Source organism: Condylura cristata, unplaced genomic scaffold (assembly GCF_000260355.1).
Source record: "Condylura cristata isolate star-nosed mole 26May11 unplaced genomic scaffold, ConCri1.0 scaffold00009, whole genome shotgun sequence".
In the NCBI taxonomy this organism is placed as follows: Eukaryota; Metazoa; Chordata; class Mammalia; order Eulipotyphla; family Talpidae; genus Condylura; species Condylura cristata.
The window spans coordinates 20,473,265-20,486,910 of record NW_004567110.1 but is presented as its reverse complement, the minus strand read 5'-3'; the positions used below and the strand labels follow the sequence as shown (position 1 = coordinate 20,486,910).

Below are 13,646 nucleotides of genomic sequence, written 5' to 3'. Positions count from 1 at the left end.
CTTTGCCTTAGTCTTGGAAAATGAGTTCTTTTTACCTTTTGACAAGAAGCACAGAGCCGGCACGAAGGCAACGCCTAAAACAGCCAACAGCTGTGGCTTGTTATTTGTGCTCCTGCAAACTTATTTCGAATTTACATGCTGCATACATATTAGGTGCTGTGAATTCTGAAATTGAGATCACCTAGATGATGTCTCACATAGTAGTCTGGTCCCTGGGCCTTTCCAAATACAACTCATAATACCAGTTCATTCCGCTCAGACAGTATAGCCCATCTCTAAATGGATGTCCCCTTGATCACCCCATTCTCTTTGGAATCCTACCTCAATTACTAATTTGTAAATAACCTTTCCTTTTTTTAGAACTCTGTCAGTAAGTTATAAGGACAAAAATAATAATATATAGTTTATAGGAATTTGTGAAGATTAAATAAAATAATGTTTGCAGAATGCTATTTAGTGTCTAACATAAAGTGCCTATAATTATCTTTCAATAGACAGATAAGACTACAGAATTTAATGGTTCTTTGAATCTTGTACCTTAACTAGTATTATCTACCTCAAATGGCAAAGGGAAAGCCCAGAGCCTAATAGCTTGATATGATCCTTCCAGATAATTTCTTTGAGGGGGGTGAACCACATGGCACATGATAAATTCAGCATCATTCATCAACTGTGGATCTGTAAGTATATTTGTTGAATAATGTGAGGCAACTTAGAGCAACTCCCAGCTGGCCTCTCCAGAGATGGGAGCAATGGAGGCTTTGATAGGGATTAGGAGGGAAGCAACAGCTCTGGACTCACAGTACCAGCTGGTCAGCAAGGCTTGTCCTGGAGAAGCAGTTGGATGGTGGGTAGGGGGTGTCAGGAGTAAAAATTTCTGAATATAAGTAAGCCTCATCTAGCTTGCTAGTGGTCCATAGTTAATCTAATCAGTAAAACTTTCCCAAGGCAATTTTTCTTCTCCAAGCCATAAATATTTAGGGAATTTGAGAATAGTAACTTTGACACCCAACCACTGAGACAGAAAATATATCATATGTCATGTGTATAATCAGCTTGTAATTTTCAAACATACTTTAAAGTATTTCACCTCAATATGTCCTCTGTGTTTGTTGCAAAGGTCTTTTTATTGTAATCTACAATGTAATTTTGTTTTAAATTCCTTCAGGGTAAGGGATAGCATCTTTTTCAATAAATATTTGCTGATAAAACTGAGTGAACTGGCATAAAAGGAAGCAACTCACTGCTAATGCAGATATTTTACCAAATTCATTTCATTTTAGCAAAGCACTGTAAAATGTTCAATATGGTAGTGTTTAAAATCAAGGCTATTACAATATAAATCATTTCACAGGCAAGTGAAATGTTTTAGATAGTGTTGAAATTTATTCATTCAAAAAAAAATGTTTTGACGTCTGGAATAAAAGTAATATTCATTATTTTATTTTCCAGATATTACATTGAAATATTGCTGCAAGAATATAGACTAAGTGCTTTTGTTGATGTTGGACTGTACCAGCATAAGAATGTCTACACTGAGCAACAAACAAAAGACGCAATAAATGAAGAACAGGTTATCCAATCCCAGTCGACAATTATTCAGGAAGTACAGGTTCGCTCTAATCATAGATCTACTTTACAGAGAGGACATGTTCAAAGACAGGAGCTTTATTTAGTTATTGATTTTTCTAGGTAAGTTACTATTTGGGGATAAAGAAGTGATGGGAAATTAGTGACTTGGAATATCTGTGTAATAGACTAGAGAGATCATTTGACAAAACAAACTTTAAAATGTAGTAAAATTGAGTAATGAAGAGGTATTGAGTAGCTAACTTATGATGCTTTTAAAATATGCTTTCCACATAGTAAAGATTTCTTAAATTGGAAAATAGGTGATAACATTGGAAAACTGGGAAACAACTAGTGCAACTAGTGAAGTTCAGAAGATCACGGTAACCAGCCCATGTGTGGGAGAGTTGTCATGTTCTCTTTACCAGTACAGATTAATCTATAACATGGAAAAGACTGGTAAGCTGCAAATAATAAGGGAAATTTTATTGCTTTTTATGTATAGATTAAGTTATAAAATTGCATTTGCTCTAGCCAACTTCTGTTGTCCAGAAGATACTGCTTTAATAGTGTTCTAAAGACATTTTGAAAAATACATATTATGCAAAAAAGCCTTCAGATTGGAACCAAAAATGGCAACAATAAAACAACATTCTGGCATATACTATCATTTCCTTCTATAAAGATCATGATAAATATATATTTCAGTGCATATAGGATTTTATAAAAATCTGTCACCTATAGTTATAAATTGTTTAATAGGACTTAATCATTATAGAGAAGTAAGCATTTCCTTCAATATATTAAATTAAGTGGTATACCTATGAGACTCTAGTTTATCTGTTAAAAAAGACATTGTGGCCCTCCCTGGTGGCGCAGCAGGTTAAAGCACTGCACTGAGAAACTGAAGCCACTTCCGCATGAGTTCGATCCCCGCCTGCCCCGGAGGTGACCACAAGGCGCGGCAGACCTCTCCTGACCCGCCCGCTGCTCCCCTCAGCAGTGTACCTCCTTGATCTGCCTGTTCTGCTCCCCACTCTGTCTCTGGTGAATCCTCTCACCCTCCGCATCTCTGGCCTGTACCCCAGTTCTGTATGAATAAATAATAAATCTTTAAAAAAAAAGACATTGTATCTCTGCATTTTTATATCCTGAAATGATTTTTTTGTTCTTTTTTTAAACTTATTTTTCATATATCTGTTTACATTATTGTTCATTTTATAACAATGTTTGTACCCCCTCCCACTTCTGTCATCACCATATCCCCCCACATTTCTCCCTCCTTCTGATCCCTTTCTGTCTCCCTCTTCTGTAGGGTCTCTCTGGTTTATATTTGTCTATTTGTTTTTGTATTGTTTTGTATTGTAATAAAAATATACTTTCCCCACCTGTCTTACTTGGTTCTCTTAAATTCCTCCTACAAGTGAAACCATTCGATATTTTTTTTTCTTCTAACTTATTTAATTGAGCATAATCCCTTTCAGCACCAACCATGTTGCTGCAAATGACATGAATTTATCTTTTTTAATTGCTGAGTAGTATTTCATTGTGTATATATACCACATCTTGATCCAGTCATCTAGTTTGGGGCATTTGGGTTGTTTCCTGGATTTACCTATTGTAAGTAGTGCTGTGATAAACATAGAGGTGCATGTATCTTTTTGAATTAATGTTTTTGTGCCCTTTGGGTAACTAGTAGTGGAATTGCTGGGTCATATGATACCTCCATTGTTAGTAGTCTGAGGAATCTCCATTCAGCTTTCCATAGTGGTTGGACCAGTTTTCATTCCCACCATCAATGTAGGAAATTTCCTTTTTGACTGCATCCTTGCCAACAATTTTTGTTGTTAGTTTTTTTTTTATTGTTTTGCTCACTGTTTTAATAAGTAAATATTGATGAATGTTTGCTTGCAGTTGGTCAAACACAGTGCTTATTACTATGGAATGCTCAAGCAATAAACTATGAACCCTTTCCTCAAATGATCATAATCCAATTAAGTAGTTAATACTATTTAATTTGAGTCAATTGCAAAACACAATTTCACTATGTAATAACTTACATGGTTCAGACTACAGATGCTTTAAAAAGCACAAATATAGCACATCAGTGCAGACTGTGGTAATAAGGATAATGTAAAAATATTTTAGCTTTTCTTCATTTTTCAATTAAAATCCCTAATCATTTGACTTTAATTTTTTTAATTCATCCAAAGTCTTGCTGCCTGCTGATGCTTCTGACTTCATGCTGCAATCAGCCTTAAATGACCTCTGGTCCATAAAACCAGATACAGTTCAAGTAATAAGATCACACACTCCCCAAAGCTATGTTTACATGGTAACCTTTATATCTACAAGAGGTAAGCATGCATTTTATTTGCCTTTGTCTACTCTTTTTCTCAGAAATAAATTTTATCCTATGCAATTCCACTAAGAAAGGCAAAAGCTCCATAAAATGACATAAGAAAAGAATTAGATTCATACTGTATCAGTTTTGGGGGAACTAGGAATTACATGGTTAAATTTTTATTTAAAAATTAAAAAGTTTAATTTAGGGGCCCTCCCTGGTGGCGCAGCGGGTTAAGGCCCTGCACTGAGAAGCTAAAGCCATAAAGCCATCTCCGCATGAGTTCGATTCCCGCCTGCCCCGGAGGCGACCACATGGTGTGGCAGACCTCTCCTGGCCCACCCGCTGCTCCCCTCAGCAGTGTACTTCCTCCATCTGCCTGTTCTGCTCCCCACTCTGTCTCTGGTGAATCCTCTCACCCTCCGCATCTCTGGCCTGTACCCCAGTTCTGTACGAATAAATAAATCTTAAAAAAAAAAAAGTTTAATTTAAATTTTAATTAGTGTTTCAATGAAAATTTAACTTAAGTGTACAGGAAATATAATATATATACCACAAATGAACTTGATGATTTATTTTATATTTCGTAAAAATTCATGAACATATTAATTCTGGAAATGAAACTTAAGGAAATTAATATTGCTTAGGAGACTCTAGTCTGGCCAGCTCTTGCCTGGTGAAAGAATTCTGTGGTCAAATTCACAGGGAAAATATCCCATACCATAGCTCTCCTGGAAGATTGACAGAGGTCATTAGAATATACAGAGATCGTTATAATATAAAATTCCCAAGGTTTCCTATAATGAGGAAAAAGCATAAAAGTAGTTCAACAGTATTTCATACATTACCCCCAAATTATTTGACCCTTCTACCATTTTTTCTGAGTAATAAGTACTAATGTTCTACTAATATTTTATATATTCAAGTTTTAAAGCCAGATATAACATCCAATTTGGGTGTTTGGGATATCTAGCTAAAGAAATTTGTCCCTGAATGTGTGTGCTTGTGCTTTTCTTTGGGCAATTATTATTCTCTCTTCATGTAAGTAAAATATTATTTCATTATTTGTTTCTCATTTTATGAAGTTGCTAATTTGATGGCGAGTGGTGGGTGAAGAATTGTGTTTAAAATGAATTGTACTAAAAATTTCTCATAAGTTAGACTGTTAAAATGTTATACAAATGAAGACAGAGCTAGACGTTTATGCAATCAGAGAAGAATCTTAAGAGTTCAATAGAAACCTTAAGAAATATAGTATCAAAATCATAACTGGACAAATTCTAGAACTTTACCTAATAGAAAAACTCTTCAAGGTGCCATTGGTAAAGCATCTTCAAAAGATAAACATTTGAGGACAAGTCTTTATTTCTCTCAAAGTGAAGTTGTATGAACAGTCTTGGGCTGTCTCCTGGAGGTCAGCTTTGTTATCTACTCAAGTCTATACACACAACACCAATATCTCATCTTAGCCCATTATAATAAGATACTTGTACTGGTCTAGAACAAAAAAAATTTTGAATATATATATTGATCTTTAATTAGTGGTCCTCATTTCTCTTTTGGTTTATTTTATAAAACTTTTTCAGTCAAAGAAACAAAACCTTTCAGGAATAACACTTTATCAGGTTTTGCTATTTCCCCTGGGGATAATCAGTTTAAATTCAAAGATCTGCATTTTTCCCACTGAGGAGAAGTAGAACTGAAAAAAAAAATTAAGTGTCAGTGTCTATTATGGATATTTTTATATTTTATTATGTTCAATTTTTGTTGTCCCTTTATCTCAGGAGACTTTGAACTGCTTGATTATGAAGTAATTGAAGGGAATAATGTCACACTGGATATTATAGAACAAACCAAAGGAAAACCCAGTTTGGACACATTCACACTGAACTGGGATGGAGTCATCTCTAAACCTCTTACACCATGGTCATCAGAAGCTGAAGTATGCTCAATGTTGATTTTTTAAATGCAAAGTCATGTATGCATCACCTGTCTATACAAAAAAAAATAATAATGGAGATGACTTAAAGGAAAGGATTTGACTTTTTGTGATGAACTTAATGTATATATGCATATTGACTTTTAATAATGAAACACCTGAAAATTAATGTCATAATTTTTTTTAATTAAAAAAAATCACTTTAAGGTGTAGCCATATGTTCTTGGTTGAAAAGGCAAGTTGAAGCTGATCCATAGTGAGCAGAGAAGGGAGAAAATATTTTAATGATTGTAGGGAGAAAAGAAAAGTTATTAGATCAGTATCTGTAGGATCCAGTATATCTTCCCATAAGGGCAACTGTTCACAAGAAAGAATGTTTGCTTGTGAGCTACTGAATTTTGACAATGACCTTTACAATGAGTTTAAGTTAATAGTTGTTGACAATTAAAGATCATATATTATTTTGATCCTTCATTCTAAACACCAGTTATACTTGAGCTTTACCAAAGAAATAGATGTGGAAATTACAGGAGACTTTGTGATTGTTTACCAGTTCCTATATAATGACAATTATTTATTGTTTTTAATGAATTATCAATACAGACTTATAGTATCAATGTATCTTATTTTTGAAAAAAATGGCATATGTTGAAATGTATGGGTTTTTTTGTGTGTGTGGCTAACTTTGAGTTAATTTGGAAAGTTACTCATTAAGATATGTTTGAGCATCAATTAATTGAAGTAAGCTAGGATTAGCCAGTTGTATATATTTATTGTCAATCTAAAATAAAGCTTTTGAAAAAGTCTTTGGACACCAAATTCATTTGGGGTTTGGTCTCATAATGACAACTAACTCGTGAAGTAACTTACTAAAATGTTCTGGTAGAATTAATTGGTAGTGTTATTAGTATAATAACTAACATTCTAAATTCATGAAAGAAAACATTATTAAAGTTCATTTTAATACTTTAGTTTCAGGCAGCAGTAGAAGAAATGATCACCACTAAGTGTCCACCACAAATTGCAAATTTTGAAGAAGGATATATTGTGAGATACTTCAGAGATTATGAAACTGATTTTGACTTGGTACGGCATGGAATGATTAATGAACTGTGAAACTGACCATATCAGAATTCATGTACATGTCTGAAATTTCTTCATTTCTTTTTTGAACTAACATTATTTCATCATTCATAATCAAATTACAAACTTATTTTGTTATACATTTACTGGGAAGATCTGTTGTAGCATTTCCATTCATTATAATGTGACTTATTTGTGAAAGCTGTATTTTTATCATACATGAATTTTCCTGATCAATAGAGCATAGATAAGGTGGGCAAATGTAACGGCCTTTGTCTGTTTTCTTCACTTGACTGTAGAATATCTCCTTTTTTCCCTCATTGACTTAAAAGCATACACTTAGGATTCAGTGTTATGTAATAAATTGCTCCTTGTACTTGTTGAAGATCACCCCCTGGTTAGTTAGTTCAATATCTAGTTAGTATTTCCTTCTTGGTGAGACCTGGAGATCTTTCTTTGATGTACAGTAAATTTAAAAATACACTTACCATCTTAATTTTTATTTTGAAGACATAAGAAGCAAGTGAAGGCTATAAGAATAAGAGAAGTATAGCATAGTTATTTAAATCAGAACTCTATCCTAGAAATAAAATCAATTCTGATGTTTTATATGAGCAATTTTAGTAGTGAAAAAAATAAAAGGAAAATCTTTCCAGGTAATGGGCAATCTTTTCAAACTCACTCAATAAGCATGTACTTCAGTATGGATCGTGCGATATTACTTGCAGTCATGGGAACTTACAGGCAATTCACATTATGCTCCTCGCCTGCTTCATCTCTTATCATCATCACACCTAGCTTTTCTTACCTCCGCTATTTGCATTTCTCAGCAGCACACTTTCTGTTCCTGCTTTTCAGCACGTATTTTACCCACCCCTGAAATCCCTTGGCTCCTGTTTTCTTTTAAATAAGTCCTATTCGGGCCCTCCCTGGTGGCGCAGTGGGTTAAAGCACAGCACTAAAATGCTAAGGCCACTTCAGCATGAGTTCGATCCCTGCCCAGAGGTGACCACGTGGCGCGGCAGACCTCTCCTGACCCACCCGCTGCTTCCCTCAGCAGTGTACTTCTCTCTGCCTGTTCTGCTTCCCACTCTGTCTCTGGTTAATCCTCTCACCGCCCCTGCACTCCTGGCTTGCACCCCAGTTCTGTATGCATAAATAAATAGATCTTTAAAAAAAATAAATTCATCTTTAAAGACTAATGATTTATCACTTCTTCTGAGTTACATTTCTTGATGCTTTCAGGTGAGCCAGATGCCTCCCTTTAGCCTTGGTTTTATAACCCATAGTTCCTTTGTCCTAAAATAGTGGGTTGCCATGTTTGGGGCAGTGTTCTTCACCACTTGAACCCTGATGATTAAACAAAAAAAATAAAGCCCTGACACACAGCCAACACTAAATTTGTAGAAGGAAGGAATAAATATCCCTAAGGAGTTCATGATATAAAGAGAAATATAGAACTTGGGAAATAGCCAAATATAGGGATAAATATTATGGAAACAAATGAGTGATAAAGGATGAGAGCCTGAGAATTTCAAAGATGAGACAGTTACAGTCATCTGGGAAGCTATAAGGTCTAAACTAGAACTTAAAACAACTTAGGGGTATAAGTGGGGAATCAAGCAGGACAATAAATCATGTTTTTGTTTGAACTATTATTGTTTCTGTAGGACCATGTTAATAGAGGACAGAAGACAGCTGAGACTGATGCTTATTGTGGTCGTTATTCCCTGAAAAACCCAGCTGTTCTTTTTGACTCAGCAGATGTTACACCAAACAGACTACCATATGGAGACATTTCATTATTTCCTTATAATCAGGTAAGCTCCATAAAATGATATGCTAATTAAATCTGCAAAATACATTGGTAATAAAATTTCATGAAATTTTCAGACAAGGCAAAGTACTTGTCGTGTGAAATCATGTCACATTGGACAGGCACTGCAATACACATGCTGTATGTGTGTGATGTCCTCTTCTGTTGAGTCTCAAAAAAATTTAAAAATTGTAGCATCCTGCATGCATATTCTATTTTATCTCATAATTCTGGAGGAAAATTATTTGCGAGCAAATTTAAATACCAAAGCAATTAAAAATGTATGATATTCTTAATATTCCTTCATTTAATAAGAATAAACAAAAATGGATAGTCATCTCAGAGTAATCTTGAGTGTGCAGTCTGGGAAAAGTGAGAGAAAATAATGAGCAGTGGATATAATACAGTTTCAGTACAGCTAGATTAGATTAGCAGAAACTTACCTTTTCTCTTTTTCAAAATTTGAGAATTTTAAAATTCTTAAGTTGTAACACATGTTCTAAAGTCCTAAGTTCCAACTGTATTTGGCATTCTTAGGAATTGTAGAACATTAAAACTGATATTATTATTTTAGTGACATTCCTCTCTATTTCTAAATAATCAGCTGCATTAACATACCAATTAATCTACCTGAATGCTTATCTCTCTTCTTTATGCATAATGAACTGACTAATTTGGTTAGAGTTGTATTTAATTCTTACATAACTCCTTGGTAAAGGGAATGAATTATTTCTATGTCTTTAAAGACATTAAGAAAAAAATATTTTCCCCATATTTAAGGAAACAATAAAGAATTAACTATTAATTGTAAGGTCACTTCAACTCTACTCTTTTACAAAATCTTCCCTAGTATTTCTGCACCTAATTTTCTGAAACTAATCATTTTTTGTCTGTGGTTAGATAGATTTTGTATTAGAAAATGCTCTACATATACTTACTAAATTGTACTAAGATAACCTAAATGATATGGGACCACTTAGTTGTAATAGATTTTTACTAACTACTTTTTTTGTAGTTATGTTTAGCATACAAAGGCTTCCTGAAACCTCATATTGGATTGAAGTTCCAATACCAAGATAAAAACAGGATTACTAGAAGCACTGATAAGCAGTTTACATTTAATTTTGCTGATGGAACCAAGTAAGTTACACAATGAACTTGAAAACTTAAGTTATTTCTTCTTTGTTTTTGAGAAGTCATGAACACCCTGGTTATAACTGTAGTTTTCCTGCCCTTGACATAAACTTCCTAACAGAAGTGGTTGTGGTAGAAATAAATCTATGGTTTATGAGATTAAAATTTAGGGTAGCATGTCATCATTCATGACCATTCTCAAGGCAATACTGTTAAACCCTAGAATTTAAATTATGCATTATTTTATGTTTCCAGCTTCTGAAGGAAGGTAGAAAGATGTTACATTATCCCAATATTGTTATGAGACTTTGATCACTGAAAAAAATTAAATGCTTGCTCTGTGTGAGTAGAAAAAAACTAAAATATTTCGATGAATACACCAAAATTAAGGTGGGAAAGACATTTTAAAATATTGACTTGCTAGAAGACACATGGGAATGCAAACAGAGAAGTATAGAGAGAGGAACTAAATGAGCCCAGAGAAAGCTGCTTAATGATCGTAACTGTCATCCCCTCAAGCACAGTTTAGTCCTGCTTAACTATGTTTTGGTTACTACTATATCTTCTGAAATGTATGTCAACCCTAACTTTGCATTTCCATATACAACAGCTAAAGATTTAACTTACAAGTAATCCTGAATACACACACACACACACATACACACCCTTTTTTATTTTAAAAATTATTTCCCATAATTTTTAAAGTCATGCTTATTGAAGTGTGATTTACATAAAATCATAATTTATTCTTTTAAAGCTTTTGTTCAGCAAAATTGACTGACAGGGAAAACAGATCCTCTCCACAATTTTGGAAAGATTTTCTTTCATTAAAAGCTAATGTTAAAAATAACCATGGATTGGCTTCTGTCTTCAAAATATTTCTGATGTTTCTGTTTTGCTTTTTTTCTAACATTAGAAACCTTAAAGTTTCACATAAGAATCCTCTCTATTCTGCACAAATGTAAGCATTTTGCAGCATACTTTTATACATGTCATCTAAGTTGCCACCACTGTCATTATGGAGTACACTTTGTGTCATAGGGATTGGACCTCAAATCACTCAAATCACTCAGAACTGTGATGTAGGGAGCAGGTATGAGGCAGAATCAATGACCTTCTAATTCTCAAACTGAAGGTTAAAGGACCCTGAATTAGAAATGGAACCAAATGCTAACTACAAGGGAAAAAAAGGCAAGAAATAAAACGAACGTACTATGAGAGATTTGAATAACTAGATGAGAAGAAAGAATAGTGTTGATAGAAGAATCTATGCTGGAAGAAGGTGCTTGCAAAAGCTCTCCAACCTCAAGCTTCCTGTTTCCTACTTTATCTCAATACTGTTTTCAAAAATGCAGAAACCCACTTTCATTCCATACTTATAGATAGATGTATACTCCAAAAATCATAGAAATATAGTGTGTTGGAAATGGAACCTCCTTTAGTAAAGACTTTTAGAAATTTTGTTTCAATTCCCCCATAGATCTGGGATAAAGTTGAGGTGGTTAAACTGCCAGGTTGGGAGCCTGTTTGCTGCAGCAGTGCTGGGTCCCACAGAGCTAGGTGCCTGGGATCCATCAGGATCAAGATGTGCTCACAGGGGCACTGAGTGACAGGGGTTACTAGTAACAGGACCAGACCAGGACGGAGCGTGGGAGCAGATGAGAGCTGGTTGGGGCATCCCATCTGGAAGGGCACCCTTAGATAATCTCCCATGTGATCCAGTCCAGATTTTTAATCTGAAACTATTTTTGTGGGCTTGTTTAATGACATTTTTGAGATTAGTTTGGTTTACAGCAATGCATTTGATTTAGGAAACAGAGGTTCACATCTCTTCAAATACAAGTGATCTTACCACACCTACGACCAAAACAGCAGCAGTCCTGTCGTGTAGTTCATCAGATCCCCTCCCCTCTTTGCTCCCAGCTTCCCAACTGCCCCTCTGGTATCCTCAACTCTAACCTCAGGTTTCACAGCAATCTGAAACTTCCTACGAAGTCTTACCAGTGCTTTTAGCTTTCCTTCCCACTGAACTGGGATAACTTTTTGTTAAGGGAAAGTAAGTCAGAGTCTTCAGTTTTCAAAATAAAATATCCTATGTTGATGGCTATAGTTTCGCCATCATATTTGGAGTTTATGATCCTACTGGTCAGTGGATAAAGTGGAGGAAACTATGGGTTTAAATTTTTATTTTTAAAAACAGCAAGTTTATATTTAATGTCATAGATAGGCTCTTGTAAACTGAAACTTGAAGCAAATTACATATTACAAAAGAAGGGCTAACATCATTTCATTTAACTTTGGCTTGGATTGTTTTATCTGATCAATGTTACAAGGAATTGATGTTGAGTGAAATGACGTTCACAGCCCTGTTTTGCAGATGTCAGAATCTCTTTAACCCAGAGGGAGAAAACCACAGTTAAAGTGTAGATATACACAACAGATGTTTGTCAAAGAGAAAATCCTTAGTAAGACCATTAAGTCTTGCAAAGAATTCTTTATAATATAGACACACAAGTTCTGTGGCTGACATTCTGTACATGTTGGAGTAATCACTAGAAAAGGTATTCAGGTGTAGCTGACCCCACAAATAAAATATGGACAGCCTTCCATAGGAAATAAAAGAAGAAAATCTTTTTATTCAAAGGCAGGGAAGTAAGTTTATTAGCTCCTGAAATTTAGTAGAACTTGATGTGGAACTCAGAAGCAAGAGCACCAATGTGGACAGTGTTTGCACAGAATTATAGAAAGCTGCCCTCTAGGAAAGTTGTAGAACATCCTTGGGTCATGATTTCCTGTGAAATCATAAAATAGTCAAAACCAGTTTTATTCCTCGATAAATGAAAAATGCATTTTCCTGAATTGATGCTTAAGGAATAAGCTTTTTGTGAGAGCTCAGATTAGCCCTCAGCAGCATTTGACTAACAGTCTATGGCTCCTGTTTCTGCACTTTCAACATTTGTTATCCATTTGACCCATCTTTGGTTTCACAGAAAAAAAGGAGATGGGAGAGAGGGAAGAAGGAAGGGAATCAAAGAAGGAAGGAGGGAAGGAAGAATTAAGGGAGGAAGAGCTAGAAAAGAATATTGAAGAAGGTGTTGATTTCCTCCCCCCTATGCACAAATTACATAATTTTTAGACAATTTCACAGTAGATGTGTTAGCATTGGCTTTGTTTATTTTTCAATGTGTGATAATATTGAAAGTGCCATTTTCTTTTATTTTTTAAGATTTATTTATTTATGCATACAAAACTGGGGTACAGGACAGAGGTGCAGTGGCAGTGAGTAGACTCACCAGAGACAGAGTGGGGAGTAGCGCAGGTGGATTGACGAAGTACATTGCTGAGGGGAGCAGCGGGCGGGTCAGGAGAGGTCTGCTGTGCCATGTGGGCCACCTCTGGGGCAGGGATCAAACTCATGCTGCAATGGCTTTAGCTTCTTAGTGCTGTGCTTTAGCCCGCTGCGCCACCAGGGAGGACCTGAAAGTGCCATTTTCTAAGAACTGTTCTATAATCTTCCCAAAACAGTGGTGTTTACAGTTGTAAATCAAGTTTCAAAATCCGGAGAGTGAAATTGGGTTTTCCTTTAAAAAATGAAGTTACCTAGCCACAAAGATACAGTGTGCTGTTCACTGAAGTTTTGATATCATTTGCTGTCTCTTTTTTTCTTATAAAAGACCCTGTTTGGTATACTAGATTGTCTAAGCAGCAGCTTTTAAAAGTTCAGGTTCATATTGTTATGAGGAGAATTCTACTTAAAGTTC

General features: G+C 35.1%; 1 protein-coding gene across 1 annotated transcript in view; it reads left to right on the top strand.

Annotated features, from left to right (window-relative positions):
• PKHD1L1 (polycystic kidney and hepatic disease 1 (autosomal recessive)-like 1) overlaps positions 1-13,646 on the top strand; it is a 135,503-nt gene that overhangs the window by 34,936 nt on the left and 86,921 nt on the right. The window contains exons 15-21 of the mRNA XM_012722926.1: positions 1,453-1,612; positions 1,893-2,028; positions 3,783-3,926; positions 5,698-5,855; positions 6,825-6,938; positions 8,606-8,755; positions 9,767-9,891. Of these exons, the coding sequence (XP_012578380.1) occupies positions 1,453-1,612; positions 1,893-2,028; positions 3,783-3,926; positions 5,698-5,855; positions 6,825-6,938; positions 8,606-8,755; positions 9,767-9,891 (987 nt within the window). The remainder of the gene's footprint in view (positions 1-1,452; positions 1,613-1,892; positions 2,029-3,782; positions 3,927-5,697; positions 5,856-6,824; positions 6,939-8,605; positions 8,756-9,766; positions 9,892-13,646) is intronic.